Source organism: Spinacia oleracea, chromosome 5 (assembly GCF_020520425.1).
Source record: "Spinacia oleracea cultivar Varoflay chromosome 5, BTI_SOV_V1, whole genome shotgun sequence".
NCBI lineage: Eukaryota > Viridiplantae > Streptophyta > Magnoliopsida > Caryophyllales > Amaranthaceae > Spinacia > Spinacia oleracea.
In genome coordinates this window covers 10,869,798-10,888,956 of record NC_079491.1, presented here as the reverse complement: position 1 = coordinate 10,888,956, position 19,159 = coordinate 10,869,798, and the positions used below count along the sequence as shown (strand labels likewise).

General features: G+C 34.7%; 4 protein-coding genes across 4 annotated transcripts; 2 read left to right on the top strand and 2 right to left on the bottom strand.

Annotated features, from left to right (window-relative positions):
- Window positions 1-47: 47 nt before the first annotated feature.
- Window positions 48-1,535, top strand: LOC110798747 (photosynthetic NDH subunit of subcomplex B 4, chloroplastic). The gene is made up of 6 exons (XM_022003948.2): window positions 48-240; window positions 333-371; window positions 462-618; window positions 730-785; window positions 969-1,040; window positions 1,264-1,535. The coding sequence occupies exons 1-6, from the start codon at window positions 142-144 to the stop codon at window positions 1,390-1,392; spliced, it is 552 nt and encodes a 183-aa protein (XP_021859640.1). The 5' UTR covers window positions 48-141; the 3' UTR covers window positions 1,393-1,535.
- A 663-nt stretch (window positions 1,536-2,198) lies between these two features.
- Window positions 2,199-5,841, bottom strand: LOC130461313 (uncharacterized). The gene is made up of 5 exons (XM_056829360.1): window positions 5,698-5,841; window positions 5,370-5,598; window positions 5,199-5,256; window positions 4,977-5,107; window positions 2,199-2,242 (listed from the first exon to the last, which is right to left on the bottom strand). Exons 1-5 carry the CDS (start codon window positions 5,839-5,841, stop codon window positions 2,199-2,201), a joined length of 606 nt encoding a protein of 201 aa, XP_056685338.1.
- A 3,583-nt stretch (window positions 5,842-9,424) lies between these two features.
- LOC110799572 (11S globulin seed storage protein 2) lies at window positions 9,425-13,068 on the top strand. The gene is made up of 3 exons (XM_022004855.2): window positions 9,425-9,681; window positions 11,510-12,239; window positions 12,785-13,068. Exons 1-3 carry the CDS (start codon window positions 9,480-9,482, stop codon window positions 12,933-12,935), a joined length of 1,083 nt encoding a protein of 360 aa, XP_021860547.1. The 5' UTR covers window positions 9,425-9,479; the 3' UTR covers window positions 12,936-13,068.
- A 106-nt stretch (window positions 13,069-13,174) lies between these two features.
- LOC110799565 (UDP-glycosyltransferase 86A1-like) lies at window positions 13,175-15,524 on the bottom strand. Its single transcript, XM_022004840.2, has 2 exons — window positions 14,848-15,524; window positions 13,175-14,193 (listed from the first exon to the last, which is right to left on the bottom strand). Exons 1-2 carry the CDS (start codon window positions 15,392-15,394, stop codon window positions 13,307-13,309), a joined length of 1,434 nt encoding a protein of 477 aa, XP_021860532.2. The 5' UTR covers window positions 15,395-15,524; the 3' UTR covers window positions 13,175-13,306.
- Window positions 15,525-19,159: the final 3,635 nt, after the last annotated feature.

Genomic DNA, 19,159 nt, shown 5'->3' with positions numbered 1-19,159 from the left:
TTTAGGAAATTTCACTAACTAATTAATTACATTCCAAAAGGTAAGGGAAACATGAGTGGAAGTGGTTGTCTTATCCAATTCCCTCTCATGAAACAACACAACTTGGTCACATGAACACCAAACTACATTGTTGAACAAAAAATGGTTGAGGCTATGATGAGTTTCACCTTATCCAAGCCCATATCTCCACTCCACTCACTAAATTCAAACACCATTAACAACAACTCTCCTAAATTAGTGGTATTATGTAATATCCCCCTCTTTGTAACATGACTTATAATTACCAATTGAAACACTTCAATTAACAACTGTTTTATTGTTAACTTTTGCAGCTTAAACCATGTTCAATCTCCAACTTCGGCAACAACCAGGTAAATTTAGAAAGACTTGAACTTTGTTAATTATACTATATATGGTAAATGAATCCAATATAATATGCTTATGGTTTGATTTGAAAAAAGGTTGAAAAAAGAGGAAGGGGTAATGCTGGGAAAGTAAAAGTTAGTTTAGCAGAATGGCCTTTGATGGCAGTTCTAGTTGAGCATGTTGAAGGACAAAGAGACCTCATTACCCACAAATCAATTTGGCATCTTAGTGATGCTGCCATCAAGAATGTTTGTAAGTTCTTTCTTATCGATCTATTACAACATTTGGAGTTTCACGCTCGTTAATGCACAAATTAATTAGAGTTTAATTAATATTTGAATTTTGTTTGGTTTTGAATGGCAGACCTTTTCTATATGATGTTCACTTGTTGGGGATGTTGTGTCTTTGGTGCTGCTAAAGTAAGTATTCTTCTATTCTTTTACTTATTTGTATTACATGTTATGTTCAATACTTAATCCTTTTTACTCTACGTCAATTGCAAGAGTGTGTTCTGTTCGACTTATAGAAATTGGAATTAAGTGTAACGTAAATATAAACATGAGTTATGGGTTGTTGTTTTGATGATGAGGATTGGTGTTCAGGATCCATACTATGATTCAGAACAATATAGGGGAGATGGAGGAGATGGAACTGGGCACTGGGTCTATGAGAAGGTAATGTACATTTCCCATTCAATATCAGCTACTACCTCCGTTTTAAAATGATTTTTTACGCTTTTCGTTTTAGTTTGTTTCATAATATTTTTTACATGGTGCTGCTAAAGTATTATTTTATTCTTTTACTTGTATTAGTACTTGGTATAGATGAATTGAATGATTTTGTTATACTTGGTATAGATAATTGGAATGTTAATGGGTTTGGAAACTGGTAATGCAGCAAGAAGACATTGAGGAAGCTGGAAGAGCAGCATTATGGCGCGAAGAGCTAATTGAAGAGATTGAGCTTAAAGTTGGTAGCTTAAGAGAGTTGGAGGATTCTGCTCGCAAAGAGGAGCTTCTTAAATGATCTTTTCTTAATCTCTTAATTCTGCATATACTGATATACGGACTACTTCGTATTATGTACATTGTATCCTCTTGTTTCCATGTATAAACGTATAATTCTACGCAGTATTATGTTGAGATTTCACTGATTAAAACTTTGATATACGGGAAGTGTTTGATTGAAAGAGGGCTGAAAGAGAGTTTTAACCGGGTTTAAAACTCTACTATATGAGCTTTATGGTTAGTGGGGTTTGGGATATTTGTGTGGAAAAGACTACTACGGAGTATCTTAAGATTGTTCTAATTTCCTAACATTTAGTTCTTTCTTATGTTTGCTCAAACATATACTTATTGTGAGGTTGATTGTACCACTTCTAATTTCTCTAAGAAGTGCACGTACTATTGACCGTTCTTGGGTCGAATAATCAGTATTACTACCTGTTCCGGTGTTGAAATAATGAATTTCGGATTGAAGGCCATTTCGTAATGTGGAAGATCTAGCTTGAATGGTTGTGTAGTGTTCGAAGATACATGCACAATGAACAAAGTAACTAGCCTCGGGGGTGTTTCGAGGAAAGCCCCTCCGATGCCTAAGTAAGTACTTGGTTCGGATTCAGCAATAAAGTGGACGTGCCATGAAATGTGAGCCTTGATGGCTTATTTATAATGTTTGTGTAGTAAATACCTCATAGGTCATTCATTACTTGATGGGCCTTGGGCCATTTGGTTGGCTGATTAGCCTTGGAAGGGTAAGTGGTTTGTATGTTGTTGTGGTAGCCTTTTGGGCTGTAGGCCCAAATGGGAGTCAATTGGACACCCAAATATACACTACATTTTTATCTGCCAAATCCGGCTGATAATCGGTGAAAAACCTAATATTTGATGAAAATAAAATTTATTTCAAAGAGATTGGCACATATACTTTGATATATTATAATTTTTTGGGGATGATGAGCGTCCATCTAGAACTGTAAAAAACTGACCCGATCCGAGAATCCGACATGAAATGACATGTATTTGTAAGGACCGTAAACCAATCGGAATTTGAATTGTTGTTTAAAAAAGGAAATCTGTATCCCGACCGTATCTGGCCCGTTAAAATCGACGACCAATTTCGAGCCGTCAATGCATGATCCAAACTCGACACACGAACAGAATATAGCCGATAACAAAACTGACTCGACCGGACAATGACCCGAATCTGATTCAACACCCGACTCGATGTCAACTCGAGACCTAATATTGACCCGACCCTGATAACCCATTACCTTGATTTTACCCGATCTTTTGACAACCCGACTTGTCATTGACCTAACCAAATAGTAACTTAAATCAAGTTAATTATTTTTTATAATTACCTAATATGGAACAAATGAAATGTGTTAAACCCAATTTAACATAAGTTTAACATTATTATTAAAATTAAACAAACGCTAAATGTGTACGTCTTGTTTTGTTCTTACAATGCTTTTGAGTTATTGTTTTGTAATCTCAACTCGAGCCCTTTTTATAGAAGAAACTAACCTGAACATATACACTTATATAGTTTTGACTGAACTTAACCTATTGTTACTATGCAAAATCGTACATGATGTACGTATTTTGCCTGTGTTTAATTAATAGTATAGCTATACATTTTATGCTTTAAAATTTTGAAATGACCAAATTGTTTATTGACTCGTAATCCATATTAACTTTATATATGTATTGACTTGAAAAAAACACACGATAAATTGGTTAAAATAAAACTCCCATTCAAAGTAAATGAATCAATAATTTATACAATTAAGAAAAAAAATTATAGGTTAAAATTTTGACTAGACCTGATAGTTATTGGATCCGATCTTAACCCGTATCTGAGAGGGAACCCCAGAACCCGACCAACCGACCCGATAACTATACGATCCGAACTTGACCCGTACCTGAAATTAAATGCTACAAGCCCGACTCAAACCCGACTGGATAATACCCCGAAATTGTACCTAAGCGGAACAAGACCTGGCCCGAACCTGACCAATACCCGAAATGAAAAAATAACCCAACATGCATGACAAACCGAAAATCAACCTAAACGAACCCGACCTGAACCGGGTGATAAAGTAATCCAACACAACCCGACCGGATCATGACTCGAGCCCCGAGATGATCAGACTCGTACCAGACTCGAGTGACCATTTTGACAGCTCTACGTCCATCCCAAACTACTCTTGGGCCGGGCTCGCAGAGAGGGACCTAAACCCTTGTCCACCAACATGTCAGCTCCCCTCCTATTTCAGCATGCTCCGCCCAGCTTGCTTCTACACCGCAGGCCCAAGGCCTAGTTCAACAACCACAGACCAATCCCTTTGATGTTAGGCATAATACTCAACTGTTGGGCCGCGATTCCCACACCAGGAATCACAAGGGAACCTAAGGCCGTTGTGGTCAAATACGTTGATCATGGGCCTCACAAGCTTGTACTCACGTATCACAACAATCGGGTTTTGTCAATTTTCTAAAACTGGATGACGACTCCATAAACTAGTAAAAAGAGGCTAATTGCCCACAGTTATTCTGATTTTACTTAATATTATTTGACACACATCTGCGAGGGAAGAAGTAAGAAAAAACCTAAACCCGTCTTTTCCGACCCCCCTCACAAATGGTTTAATTAGTTTCTGAAAATGTTTGCTAATTACAATTTGTTTAATTAGTTTATGAGAGTTACTGGTTTAATTAGTTTCTGAAATGTTTCTAGAGGAGAGTTAATTAGTTTCTAAAAATGTTTGCTAATTACAGTCGGAATCGTGGATTATGTTCATGTTCTTGGTGGTTTAATGGTTAATTGTTGCTAATTTTCCGGGTTCATGTTTTTGTTCATGTTTATTGCTATACTAGATTTTAGCCCGTGCGGATGCACGGTTTCTATTAAATTGTTACGTTAAGATAAAACTCCTATATCTATCAACTGCTATATTTTATATATTAGATAAAATTGATCTTTATATTTTGGATTGAATTTCATTTTAGACAACGAGCCCAATTAAAAATTTGGAGCAATTGTTTTGCTGAATATTCCCAACAAAGAACCCAACTTGGTGATTCTACTAAGCCTTTTGCTATAGTTGTTACGTCTACCATGGTAAAAGAATTTTTAGGTAAGTATTGGTATCACACATTATTTTTGAAAAATTGTTTTACGAACTATTTATATTTTTTATTTTATTTTATACAGGTAAAATTAATCTAACCACTTCACCATCAACCAAGATATATATAAATCTTGATGTTCCGAAGATTCGTAAATTGAAAGACATATGGAAGTATAGTGTCGGTTTGCGGTTTAGCTTTATTAAATTTTACGGCGTTACTTTTCTTAAATCGTAATAATTCTTCATATGATCTAGCTTGATCTTTTTGAATTTATTTTCCATTAGTTTTTGTTTTGTTATAGTTGTGTTCATATTTGCTACTTTGATGTACCAATATCAACTTCCGCATTACTTCTGATCAGCTCTTTGTATTAGTTTGAGGTGGAGTCGAAGCACTGCCTTTTTTATTTTCTTATGGTATATAAATAGTTCGTAAAACAATTTTTCAGAAATAATGTGTGATACCAATACTTACCTAAAAATTCTTTTACCATGGTAGACGTAACAACTATAGCAAAAGGCTTAGTAGAATCACCAAGTTGGGTTCTTTGTTGGGAGTATTCAGCAAAACCGTTGCTCCAAATTTTTAATTGGGCTCGTTGTCCCCTGCAATAATTTAGATAAGAAAACTAAATAAATAATAACATCATAAATAATATATTTAATTAACTCTACATAAGAAGTAAAAAATATGTACCATTGGTCTTCTATTTCGATAGAATCTCCAACTTCATTCACAACCATACCAACGACATCTAAAAAGAGAAAAAAAAACAACAAAAGAAAAAAAGACAAAGTATTTAGCAAAATTGTATCACAATAACTCAAATAAACTTTAGTACGGAATAAATAACAAAATCATACATACCAGGAAGTGAGTAGTTTTTAACAAACTTATTCAAGTGTTGTAATTGTACACAATCAAATTGATGCAATGGAATCTTATCTATATTCCCAACGGCCCTAACAACGGTATTTTGAAAAAATTGTATCATTATCTTGTTGTCGCCAACAATACGGTATTGTTCCTTATTAGGTTGGACCGAAAAATATCTGATTGTGTAGATTTTTTCCTCAGTTAATTTTGGACGAAAGTGCTGGACAAAATTGGATTTAATAGAGGCATGCACATAATCACCCTTAATTTAAAAAGTGTATTGTAAAATCATAAAGTAAATATTAGAAGAATTATATACCTCTTCGTCGATGAGAACCATGTCCAAACTAATTAAACTATTTTGTTTGCGGAAGTTCACCACATCAATCAAGCGGGAAACACGAACTTTAATTTTCCAGTCGTTCCTACTGAAATTTAAATCATGGATCAAAGAAGTAGCCATTGATAACCAAACTTAAAAGTGAAAGATGTGATTGTGTATGAGTTATGAATTGAACAATACGACCAATTTATAGGATTTCATCAATTATAAATTCGAATATGATTAGAACTTCCAATTTATATCTTAAAGAATTGTAGTGTATTAGTATACGTTTATCTTAAACGTTTAGGTTATATCTAGTGTATTAGGATTTTTTGTTTTTTGGATTTATGTCGTCAAGTCATGTATTACGTATCCTTATCAAAAGCAAACATTTTGAAGTGTAAATAAAAAAGTTGGCAAAAATCAAAAGCAATTTCGGAGAAACCTCTGATAGTACGTATCAGAAGGTTCACATTAGGCAGAGTATTTTATTTGTATGACAACTCTTCCCATCAAATACGTTTAAACGTTTTTTTTTCCTTTAAATTAAACTTAGATATATATCCACGTGGCATCTACTTAATTACATACGTGGCACTTGAATTTTTTAATTCAAAAATAAATTAGAAATCTTCTTTTTCATTGGCCGAGAGCATTACTAATCCTACGTGGCGCTCTAATATCTCAGCAAAAGTGTCTCCTTTATATATGTATTATAAATTCGAATATGATTAGAACTTCCAATTTATATCTTAAAGAATTGTAGTGTATTAGTATACGTTTATCTACGTTTATCTTAAACGTTTAGGTTATATTTAGTGTATTAGGACTTTTTGTTTTTTGGATTTATGTCGTCAAGTCATGTATTACGTATCCTGATCAAAAGCAAACATTTTGAAGTGTAAATAAAAAAGTTGGCAAAAATCAAAAGCAATTTCGGAGAAACCTCTGATAGTACGTATCAGAAGGTTCACATTAGGTAGAGTATTTTATTTGTATGACAACTCTTCCCATCAAATACGTTTAAACGTTTTTTTTTCCTATAAATTAAACTTAGATATATATCCACGTGGCATCTACTTAATTATATACGTGGCACTTGAATTTTTAATTCAAAAATAAATTAGAAATCTTCTTTTTCATTGGCCGAGAGCATTACTAATCCTACGTGGCGCTCTAATATCTCAGCAAAAGTGTCTCCTTTATATATGTATATTAGATTTTTGAATTTTGGTTTATTTTTGGTATAATCAGTGAGAGAGAAGGGGAAATGATGGCGATGATGATCATGGGAGGAGGTGGTCAAGGTGGAGGAAGAGGTCAATTAAAGAGCTCTGTTTTTCTTTTGTTTCCCATGTAATCTGATTTTTAATTACATTAATCAAATACTTCTATCTTTCTTTTCCCTTATTTCTTTATTATTTTCTCTTTACTTTATTCCTAAAATAAGAATCTTTTATACCAATCATTAGTCTTATCTCCATACAAATCAAGATTCCAGTTTTCTTAATTTTCACCCACATTATTTATGGGAACAACATAAAAGAACGGAGGAAGTATGTAGTATATATAGGCCTTAAACACACTAGAATTTCCATTCACACAAGTTAACCCGACACCGATTAAGAGCAAGACCTCTTAAAAATTTGAAGATTGAGAGGTCGTGGAAGGGTAATGAAATCACTTCCTTAGGTTGTTTGGTTGACAATATGAGAATTAAAAATTTCCATGAATTTTGATTGATCAAGAGCGGCTCATGAGTAATTTACTTTCCATATTTTGTATAAGAAGTTCAAGTTCTAGTAATAAATTTTTTCATTTTAATAATAATTATTCATTCAAAATCACTAATAATGTAGAAATGTAACTATTTAACCCTTTAAAATGTTTATTTATCAACTTTTTTTCATAATATAAAAGTTAATAAAAAACATGGAATTTTTTTTACCACCTAAAAAACAAAAAATATTTTTTACCACGTAAAAAAAACTAAAACTTGTATTTTACCACCTAAAAAAAGTTAAAAGTTGTTTTGTATATACCACGTACCTGACAACGAAAAAATAGATAAAACCATTGCGTGGGGGTGCACAATAACAGTAATATTTCTGATATTTCATCCACTTCTACGATTTAATGTATTTAACTCCCTTTTCTTCTCCTGTTTCCTTCTTTTTCATGAATTCTCTTAATTTTTCCTCCATTGATTCACAAAATAGACAAAATTCAATGACAGCAAAGAGAGGAGAGTAAAGGAGTTACAAAACACTGGGTAAAAATTACAAAAAAAAAAAACCTAGATAAAAGTGTATACTAAATATATTATATATTTTATACATGCAACACCTTTTTATCCTATAAATTCTCTCCTCCACCATTTTTACTTGGTCGGCATGGACGGAAAACGTTACTTACACGAGTAGTCGAGTAATACAATAATAGACACGTTTTCCAGTGTCCATCCATAATTTCCTTTGTATACCAATAACGAAAATGATAAAGGTCGCAACATGCGACCTTTAAGCCGTGTCACAATGATGACATGGCATGCTTATGTGTCATGATTTAAATTGGACACTAAAATATTTAACTTATATAATATATTATACATGTTTTAAAAAAAAGTAGGGAAATCTTAATATTCTAATTTGTTTCCTTTTTTTATCCCGAATACCTTATTTACATATTTTCATAGTAAAAATATTGAATTGATAGTAAAAATAATTTGATGATGCATACCCTACGTGGCGCCTATGTGTACCAATTAAATTCCGACACGTAAAATTGCGACAACTAAATGTTGTCGCAACTTGCGACCTTTATCATCACCCAATAATATCATAGTTCTGACTCCTGACTCCTGACTCCTGACTCCTGAGTAGCGAATTATCATAACAAACAAAACATGGAAAATAATATGAGGTTGGGAGGTTGGTGGCATCACAGATTCACAGAATCCCCAGAAGCTCGATATACATCATACATGGAACGACACCGTATTCACATATCCTGGGGTAGGGCAGGTTAGTGGTGGCAATGCTCATTATGAATCCCTCACTTTGCAGATTGGCTTTGTTATTCAAGGTATCCGATCCTCTTCCTTTCCCACTACCTACTTCATGTTACTCCATTTTACGTACTCTGTATGAAATATTGTAGTATTATTTTTCCATTTTATACGGTTGTCTATTTGTTGAAAATCCGGGCCCATGACCCAATCGGGTATTAGCAAAGTAGAGATTGGCCACTGGACATTCCATGTTATACAGTAACGATCAATCATTCATGATATTTGATTTATGTGTAGTAGGGAAAAATATTACTGGTTGAAGATCAAGAACGTCAAGATGAAGGTCAGATTTCAATTGCTAACATCAGGCATTAAAGATATTGAGTTATCGAAAGTCGATTATGGTTGGAATACTACCATATCAAAGAAGCGGTTCCGAAGCGTGCATACTAGTAAATTGGATGAAGAATTTCATATTGATTTTCTAGATTATATGTTATTTAGGGCTAATTATTGTTGTAGATGCCGTATGGCGATTTATTAATGATAATTTTCCTATTCCCTTAATAAAAAAAAAAATCATTCATGATATTTGTTATTGATCGATCAGAATTCAGATCACTCATTACCTAACACGTTGTCCACTTGCACAGTTGCACCCTCCATGATTTGAGTTAATTATTCACAAAAACCAATGCTGTATTATTGAACTTGTATTATAAAAGAGAAAAAAAAGTGGACAACTTTTAGGTTCATAAACTCAAATATGGAAAATATGAGTTTGGTGCCATTAGAGTTGCCACAAAAGCTTGTTGATGGAGAAGGGGGAAGCTACTATGCATGGAACGACACCGTTTTCCCTTTTCTTGGGGCAGGCCAAGTTAGTGGTGGTTTGCTTATTATGAAGCCTGGTGGATTTGCTATCCCTCATTATGCAGATTGCAGTAAGATTGGCTATGTTGTCCAAGGTATCATATCCATTTTATCATATACTACGTACTATGTAGTACTATTTTCGCAATAATAGCTTGACCTTGTTTGGTTACAAGATATTAGCTAGTTGTATTAGCTAGTGTGATTAAATGATTGTATTCATTAGTTGGTTTGATTAGCTGATTGTATTAAATTGTTTGTGTAAAAGTGTTTTGTAAATACAGTTAGTCGTTAGTTGTTTCATTATAAAATAATCAATAAGCTAATATCTCTTCTAAAAGGTCTAAAAAGTTCTTTCAAATAGATTCTAACCTAGTATTTTGAAGTAGTAATTAAGTTAATTTGCACAAAAACACAAACAAAAATAGCTCTTTTTGCTCCGAAGGCCAACGCTCATAACCAAACAGGATCATAGTGTAGATCTTAGCATCAGCACCACGTAATTATCTACAAGAAAATGTGACAGGATTCAAATCTATGGCCGACCCATACCCACCCTTGACTTGTTGGGTTGGGTGGTTGGATTTGCATCAGTTGGTCGAATACTCAGCTAACGTTGTGATTATACAAGTAGTTCCTTTAAACTTTAATTATTATTTACAAGTAGAATTAACACATTGATTTTACAACCGTACTACTAATTTCATATAAGATTTTCACTTATCTGAACTTAATTAAATTTATACTACATACTTCCTCTGTCCCTTAATACTTGCACCGTTTTAAGTGGACACGTTTATCAATGTAAATCTTTGACCATCAATATCTTTAACTATATATTATAAAAACTTATAAAAATATTAATATTTTGGAAATATGTATTAAGATGAAGCTATCAATATATTATATACTAACATTTGTTTTAATATACTAGAAATAAAACAGGATCAAAGTGAATTATGTGAATAGTGCAAAAAGTCAAAACAGTGCGAGTATTAAGGGACAAAGGGAGACAGAGAGACAGAGAGTATGAATTTATCTAAACTTATCACTCGTAAAACTTATTTTAATCATAAATTGCACCACGTATCAGTAAGTACTTGGGTGCTCCTAAGTTGTAAATGGTCTTGTAAAATCAGAGTTTCAGATAGAAACTAGTGTAACAAAGTCCCCAACCAAAACAAAAAGTAGATGATCACTCCATAATAGAGCATTGAGAGTAAATATTGTGGAGTACGTTTGTATTGGTAATGATGTTACAGGCTACACCAATGAGCTATTGGCTTAGTGGCAAGAGCCAAGAGGGAAATAAGACAATGTGTTTGACATATCACAAGTAGACCTGGTTATTGGATAGGGTAGTCCAATGGATATATGGTTAGGGTCAAGTTAATAGGGCTTTTATTGGTCAGGGCTCTTATTGGACAAGACCTTTATTGGACAGGGTCATTATAGGGTTAAACTTATACTACAATTATTTTGAAAATTAAAATAGTAATGATACAAAAAATTACATGTATAGCTTCGTATTCACTTGTACTTGCACATGGCTCTTTTGTTTTTCATTTTTCATTGCTCGTTTATTGACCCGCCCACTAATGACCCGCTATTGACCCGCGACCCGCTTTTGACCCGCCCATTATCGACCCGCTAAAAATGACCCTTTCAATACCCGACCCTCTTTTGACCCGCCCCGACCCTGACCCGACCCGCCCGATAACCAGGTCTAATCACAAGTTCGAATCTCCCTTGCCACTAAGTCAAGAGGGCAATAAGGCAATGTGTGTGATATGTCACAATACGTAGTATATTGCTTGATTTTTCTACTGGCCCTCTAATAAAACTGTTCAAGATCCGCCACTGAGTGACTTAAGTGCTACACAAAGGTAGTTTCTGAAAAATGTGATCTGTAATGTTGCACAGGTACTGATGGTGCTGCTGGAATGATATACCCCGAGTCCACAGAAGAGAAAGTGGTAAAGCTCAAAAAAGGAGATGCAATAGTTGTCCCAAGTGGAACAGTCTCATGGTGGTTCAATGCTGGACATGATGAACTCAAAATCATATTCTTGGGTGAAACTCAGAATGCTACTATCCCTGGTACTTTTACTTACGGCCTTCTCGCCGGAGCAATTGGAATACTGAAAGGTTTTTCATCTGAAACCATTAGCAAAGCTTATGACATTAGCAACGAACAAGCAAATAAGCTAGTCAATACCCAAAAAGAAGCTTTAATGTTCAAGCTTGTAGATGAGGGGATAACCATGCCTAAACCATCCAGTAATACCCAACATTTAACCTTTGAATTCGACAAGAATGCACCAAACGTTCATGTTGAAAAGGGGGGTTATATCAATTTTTTAACTGGTGAAAAACATTCACCTCTTGAAGGGATTAAGCTTAGTGGTAAGTTGTTGAAGCTTGAACCAAATGCAACTTTAGGACCAACTTATTATGCTAAGGATTCAGGGATTGAGCTCACTTATGTTATTAAAGGAAGCGGTTCTGTTCGAGTTGTTGGGTTGAATGGACAAGTTGTATTGGACACCAAGTTGGAGGCTGGTCAATTATTTGTTGTCCCAAAGTTTCATGTGGCTGCCATTGATGCTGATAATGAGGGGATTGAGTGTTTCTCCATTGTCACAACTTCCAAGTAAGTCTGTCATATTTTCTTCTCTCGACTAGCTCCCTCTCCTAAGATCGACTAATTTCATTAGTGTTTATAACATAAGCAAGAAAAGATTATAAATAACGTAAATAAAGAAAACAGATATTTAACGTGGTTCACTTACAATTAATTGACTAGTTATGTCCATAAACAGAAGAGATGAAAGTTTTATTGATCTTGAAGAGTACAAAATTACCTAATAAAATTAGGTTATGAGCTAGAGAGTTTATGCAGTACTCTCTAAACAGATGCGGAAAATCTCAGAAAATAGGCCCAAAATAGATAGTCTTCATACGGAATAACAAATGCCGTAAAGTTCGGGGGCAACACCCCTGAACCCCCATCGGGAACCATGTTGTGTCCTCGGACCCCTAAACCAGGGCGTATCACCCCTGTACCCCGACTCACTAAGTAGGCAGCGAGATCTCCGTATTGGGGTGTTGACGCGTTGCATTAAGGGGATTGACCGATTCAAAGAATATTCTAACCCTTAGCTTATTTTCCTGATATATTATTCATGCATGATGCAGGCCTATACTTGCTCATGTAGCCGGGAAGATGTCACCATGGAAAGCCTTGTCTCCTCAAGTACTACAAGTTTCTCTCAATGTCAGTTCCGAGTTCAGCGAGCTGTTCATGGACAAGATACACACAACCACCATCATCATGCCACCAAATTAACAACTTCCTCTTAAGATGAGTGACTCTTACATGAGTGTTGTATGGTACCAAATAAAATCGACTTATAAATGTTATTGAGCCTTGTAACGTACAATTCTATTTGAATAGACATGCAATTGTTAGTCGACTCTAATTTTTTTGTGATAACTAGAGTATAAAATTAATCTCGGAACTTAAGCTTTTGGATGAGTTGGTCTTTTGATATGGTATCAGAACCAGCCTGATACAAAGGTCATAGATTCAAATCCCATCCACCCCTCCTTCCAAAGTGGAATATTTTAGTTTTATTTAAAATCATCTAAAGAAACACAAGGAATCAAGGATACATAGAGATTAGCCAACAGTTTGAGATTCTACTAAACTAAATATATCTAAATCAATTGTTTAACAAATAGGTCTATATTTCTGCTTGAAGATCCATCTGCTTCTAATGCATTTCCTAATATTTTCCTTACAACATCAATGTTTGCCCTCAGTTCATCTCTTGTTCCTGTACTCATAAATCTCTTAACTTGTGCCGCGATTTCCATCCTTCTTAAGCATACTTCATAGCTGAAATTAATCCCAACTTTCCAATCATCAACCACTAATTTCCGATTAGTGAATTGATCAGTAAACACTGGAAAACACAGCATTGGAATTCTGTACCATATACTTTCTAACACAGAGTTCCACCCACAATGTGTTAGGAATCCACCAATGGCAGGATGGGATAAAACCGCGATCTGATTAGTCCAAGGAACAACAATCCCACGTCCACGAATGACTTGTTCGAATCCAACGGGCAACAAACGATCATCTTCATTAAGCACGGTACGAGGGCGAAGCACCCAAACAAAATCAACATTGCTTTCAATAAGACCATAAGCAATCTCCATAACATCTTGTTTAGTGAAACTAGCAAGGCTACCAAATGAAACATATAAAACTGAACCATTGGGCTTGGGCCTTAAAAACTCTGAACAATTGGACTCAGCCCATAGACTTGTGGGCATGACGTTTTCCGGTGAGTCGGGTGGGAAAATAGGTCCAACCGCGTAAAATGGCATACGAGCTTGTAAGGCTAAGATGGTGTCTGATTCAAGCTCTTGGACGGTGTTACAAAGTACATAATCTGCTGATCTAACATCTTGGTATGCCTGAAAAATAAGCTTATGCATGTTTGTTGAGACGTCTTTGTCTTGGAGATATGACATCAAGTCATGTGGCTTAATTGATTTTACTCCTGGTATGTAATCAATTGGATCCTTCCGGGTATCTAGTTACCAATAATAGTATGGAAAAGTTGAAATGTTAGTATCTCCTGTTCTCAAAAGTTGGTAAGTTCTTTAAAATGCTAAAAAAAAATGGTATAATAGACCCACAAGGACAGTGCAAATAAATTATAAATGGAGAAAGATGGATTTGAACAGGTAACTGAAAGACGTCGGTCAAAAAGATATTGTTACAATATTTGTTGTAGCTAAGAAGTTATTCATTTACTCTAGAAATCATGTACATTTCTATTTACTTAGAGTAATTTTTAAGGCGATTCTTGTTTAAGATGTTTGAATTTTACCATTTTTGCGAATATAAATACATTTAATCATATGACAATATGTCAACGACATTTTATAGGTATATTTTAGCTTAATAATTAATAATTCAAAAAACTTAATAGGTCTGGCTCTAAGGGTCCCGGTGGAAGATCCTCCCATATTTGATAGTGACCAAAGTTCGGGCAAACACTAATGAGACCTCCAACCTCGGTACTTGATAGGAACATGTAACCCTATATCTCCATTAAAGTCCCTCGTTATATTGAAGTAAAAGATGATCTAGACACTAATCTCTATAGAAAATATCTTAAAATACAACCGTATCACACAACAATTAAGCGAAAAAAAAAGAAGAAAAAAAAGAAAGAGATTACCAGGGCAATCAAAGTGGCCATGCTGCTTAAGTAAATGAACATGATGATAAAGGTTGAAGACCAAAGCAGGCTCAGTCCAAAACGACGCTAACCGAAGCCCAAACCTCTTAGCAATTTTGGAGGCCCATGGATAAAATGTGTCAATAATTAACACATCAACTTTGGGACTTGAATTCACCACAATCTCCTCAACTGCCTTACTCACCTGGTCAAACATACCACCATTCAAGTACCACCGTACATACTCATCGAGTTTACCCGTCCTATCAAACTCCAAGGGTAACCCATCAGATATTGCCCGGTACCGGATATCAAGCCCATTAGGCCCATTACGAGCTCGAGTAAAAATATCGTCATGGGACTCTAGGGCAGGACGTGCTTGGGTGATTTGTTGGTGAAGGAAATCATAGGTTAAGAAAGTGATAGTGAAGTTTTTTGAGGAAGCAAGTTTGAAAGAGAAATTGACTGCTGGATTTATGTGGCCTTGAAGTTGTAAAGGGAAAATTATTGCATGATGCTTTTTATTATTCGAGTTTTTGGCTTCCATTTTATTTATTTTTTGGTGTTTTTGGTTGAAAATGCAAGTGTTGTAGATGGAGGAATGAAGCTAAGAGATCGAGCTAAGTTAATGGTTTAAGAAGAGATATTTTGGGTGTTTTATTTACTCCCTCCGTCCCGGAATACTCGACCCGGTTTGACCGGCACAGAGTATAAGGGACTTGAATTGACTTATTTAATTTAATAGGTAGTAGTTGATAGTGGGGTATTATTTTAATGTAGTTAGTGGGAAATGTGTAAAGGGTGGGGTTGGGGGAGAGTAGGGGTTGAATTTTTAATTATTTTTTGTATGGATTAAGGGGTAGGTGGGTTAATAGGGGTGGAGTGAGAAATAATATAATATTGTTAGAATATTTCCATTTTTAGAAACAGGTCAAGTATTAAGGGACGGCCCGATAAGGAAAACAGGTCAAGTATTCCGGGACGGAGGGAGTATTTATTTTGGTTTTAGGCTTTTTGAGGTGGTGAAAGGCTGAAAGCTAAGGAGCATCTTAATCATTATCCATATTATATTACTTGTAGCATTGTAGGACAAAAGAAGAATAGTAAGGTTCACATGATTTTCAAAATGTTAGGTTTGATCGGTTGATCCCCTTTCTCCCAACTCTTGGGATCTAAGTTGCGGTACGTTGTGCTTATTCTATTTCATTGGTTGAAAGGTTGATTGTTTGTTCACATAAATTGTCACGATAAGTGTAAACGGTATGTCTTTTTTTTTAAAAATGCACCATTTTAGTTGAACGTAAATATTAAGAAAAAAGAGTAAATATCAAAATTGTCTATGTGACGACAAACAAAAAATAGAGGAAAAGTTAAATAACAATGGTAAATATGAAATATGATAAAATGTGGAGTAAATAGGTATTATGGTGTGTAAACTATAAAACATGCGAAAACATATTGTGAAGGATCGAAGGGAAATAGTGCAGTTAATAAACAATTTCTAGAAAAAAGAAAATGGTGCACTTAAAAAAAACGGTTGAACTAATTATTAAATCAAGGACTAGGGAGAGGGGTCCCTCCTAGCAATGACACACAACATACAAGTCTGATAAAATATCCTATGTACATGAACATGATAATCTTCTACACTAATATATTAAAAGTAGTTGTGAAAAATGTTTATCTGTCATGTAGTACTCTTTCTATTATGCAACATCATTCACTCACCAAGTGTTATGTCATGTCATTTTGTGGAAAATCAAAAATCAATATAACGAGGTTCAAACACCAGATCTCAAGTGTGGATGGTAACTCTCATTACCATCTTAACCAACCACCAACTGTGGTTCATCTTTTCACATTAATTTATAAATAAATGTTAACATGAAATCTAAAACAACTAAAATTTTTATGTTACTTTTTAATTTCTATGGACTATTTTGAGAAAAAAAATACGGAGTAATAATTAAAGCATCATGTCAACCATGAAGAAACATGATGTTATAAGTCACATAAGCATCAACAATAGGACTTCCCTTCATAGCTGCATATATATTTAACTTAGTGTTTATTAATTTGGCGCACTTAGTAGCATGAGAAAACAAATTCTACAAATTATAAGATGATCTAATTAAAAAATTACTTCACATGGTAACCGACGTAGTGTGTCTGTGTAGTTGACGAACTTAATGGATGCTTTTCACTCTAAGGAATACATGCATTTTGATCAAATATTAAGCTTAAGAAAAATATAAAATTTTAACTATTCAATGTAAGAATCGGGACATCGTCCGGACCATACACTAATTTAATCGTTAAACTATGTAACTATTACGCACTATCATAAACAATTCCCGATAAGTTCCACGCGTATGGTTCATAAATCTAATTTTGGGTTTACGAAACCCACCTAAGCTTGGATATGTTTCACGTATGGTTCATGAATTCTAGACCTTGGGTTTTCAAACACTACCGAACATCTAATAGGTTCCACGGTATACTTAGGAAAACGAGTTTGAGGCTTGACTATGTATTGTAGCAACCGCACCTAGGTCTGACATAATCGACACGTACCATGTAAGATATCTCATGTACATTGGTGAGAGCTCTTTAATATTCTGTCTTTACCACCATTTCTTCACAATTTCACAAGATACTCTCAACTTCTCAAGAACTTTTTTTAAAAAACACCTATTATTGCTGGATTCTTCAAAAGAGATTACCAATCTCTTTTTCACTATTTGGTGTTCTTATATTCTTTATTTGTTCAACTTTATAATTAATTATCTTTCACAAATAAAGAGACTTTTCACTTTTTAACAAGAATCAATTCTTGGAGGTGTATTCGTCAAGGGCTATCTTGAAATAGCTCTTCATTAAAAGCTACTCAAGAACCTCTCAAGAACCACCAATGTTGGTCAAGAGATAGTTATTGTTGGAGAGTTACTTGGAGAACTATTTGAAGAGTCACTCCAAGAGTCTCAATGTACACGCTCTGAAGAAATAACCTCAACAGTCAACACCTCTCACAATGTTCTTTGATAATGGAATGAGCTCAAAAGAAGATTAGCTAGGAAAAATTATGTCTTCCTAACATGCTCACAAACCCATCTCAATTACATGCATTAACCCAATATCTTGACACAAAAGCATGTCACCCTATTTCTCAATAAGTACAAAAACTTATATACTTCATCCGTTCCGGAAATATCGCATCATTATTGACTTTTACTTCTCTAACCATTACTTTGACTCTTAATCTCAAATCGTGTCTAAGTAAAAATTATAAAAAAAATAATATTTAGAAATATATATATCAATACGAATCTAACATGACCCCACATGAATAAAATTTAATTACGTACAAATCGTAAAGAATGGCCAAAATCATAGCGTGAATAGTATAAAAAACAAATGGTGCGATATTTTTCCGAAACAGAGAAAGTATGACAGTTTTATACTTTTATGTAAAATCACATAAGATCAACTTCTTACCGGATTTGTGTACAGTGGTCTGATAAGAGACCTACTACCTACCCCTCAATAAAAGCCCCTCTTCATACAACTACCTAACATGACAATTAAAAGAAAAGATAAAGAAAGAAATAAACGAGATTACCAGAGCAATCAAAGTGGCCATGCTGCTTAATTAGATGAACATGATAATAGAGGTTGAAGACCAAAGCAGGCTCGGTCCAAAATGACGCTAACCGAAGCCCAAACTTGTTAGCAATATTAGAGGCCCATGGATAAAATGTGTCAATAATTAACACATCAACTTTGGGCTTAGAATTCAACACAATCTCCTCAATTGCCTTACTTACTTGGTCAAACATACCACCATTTAAGTACCACTCTATGAACTCATCGGGTTTACCTGCCCTATCAAACTCCAAGGGCAGCCCATCAGATACAGCCCGGTAACGTAAGTCAAGCCCGTTGGGCCCGTTACGAGCCCGAGAAAATATATCGTCATTGGACTCTACGACAGAATGTGCTTGGGTGATTTGTTTGTGAAGGAAGTCATAGGTTAAGAAAGTGATAATGAAATTTTTTGAGGAAACAAGTTTGAAACAGAAATTAACCGCTGGATTTATGTGGCCTTGAAGTGGTAGAGGGAGAAATATTGCATGATGTTTTTTGTTCTTCGAGTTTTCGACCTCCATTAAACTTCGTGTTGGTGTTTTTAGTTGAAAATGCAAGTGATAGATGGAGAAATGAAGCAGCTTGTTTCGATCTTGACCATATTATAAAATGCAAACATTGGAAGGATATGACTTGAAACTTGTGGCATTGTATTTGTCACAAATAA

Bases quoted from the DNA above. Each gene is read 5' to 3' on its own strand.
- LOC130461313 (XM_056829360.1), bottom strand. From the start codon at position 5,841: ATGGCTACTTCTTTGATCCATGATTTAAATTTCAGTAGGAACGACTGG. The intron at 5,257-5,369 runs GTATGTATGATT...TTCTCTTTTTAG, and splicing joins TAAAAACTACTCACTTCCTG to ATGTCGTTGGTATGGTTGTG. The intron at 2,243-4,976 runs GTAAGTATTGGT...ATCAAATATTAG, and splicing joins CATGGTAAAAGAATTTTTAG to GTTTTTCACCGATTATCAGC.
- LOC110799565 (XM_022004840.2), bottom strand. From the start codon at position 15,394: ATGGAAGCCAAAAACTCGAATAATAAAAAGCATCATGCAATAATTTTC. The intron at 14,194-14,847 runs GTAATCTCTTTC...ATTGGTAACTAG, and splicing joins TGGCCACTTTGATTGCCCTG to ATACCCGGAAGGATCCAATT.
- LOC110799572 (XM_022004855.2), top strand. From the start codon at position 9,480: ATGGAAAATATGAGTTTGGTGCCATTAGAGTTGCCACAAAAGCTTGTT. The intron at 9,682-11,509 runs GTATCATATCCA...AATGTTGCACAG, and splicing joins GATTGGCTATGTTGTCCAAG to GTACTGATGGTGCTGCTGGA. The intron at 12,240-12,784 runs GTAAGTCTGTCA...TGCATGATGCAG, and splicing joins TCCATTGTCACAACTTCCAA to GCCTATACTTGCTCATGTAG.
- LOC110798747 (XM_022003948.2), top strand. From the start codon at position 142: ATGGTTGAGGCTATGATGAGTTTCACCTTATCCAAGCCCATATCTCCA. The intron at 241-332 runs GTATTATGTAAT...TAACTTTTGCAG, and splicing joins ACAACTCTCCTAAATTAGTG to CTTAAACCATGTTCAATCTC. The intron at 372-461 runs GTAAATTTAGAA...ATTTGAAAAAAG, and splicing joins CCAACTTCGGCAACAACCAG to GTTGAAAAAAGAGGAAGGGG.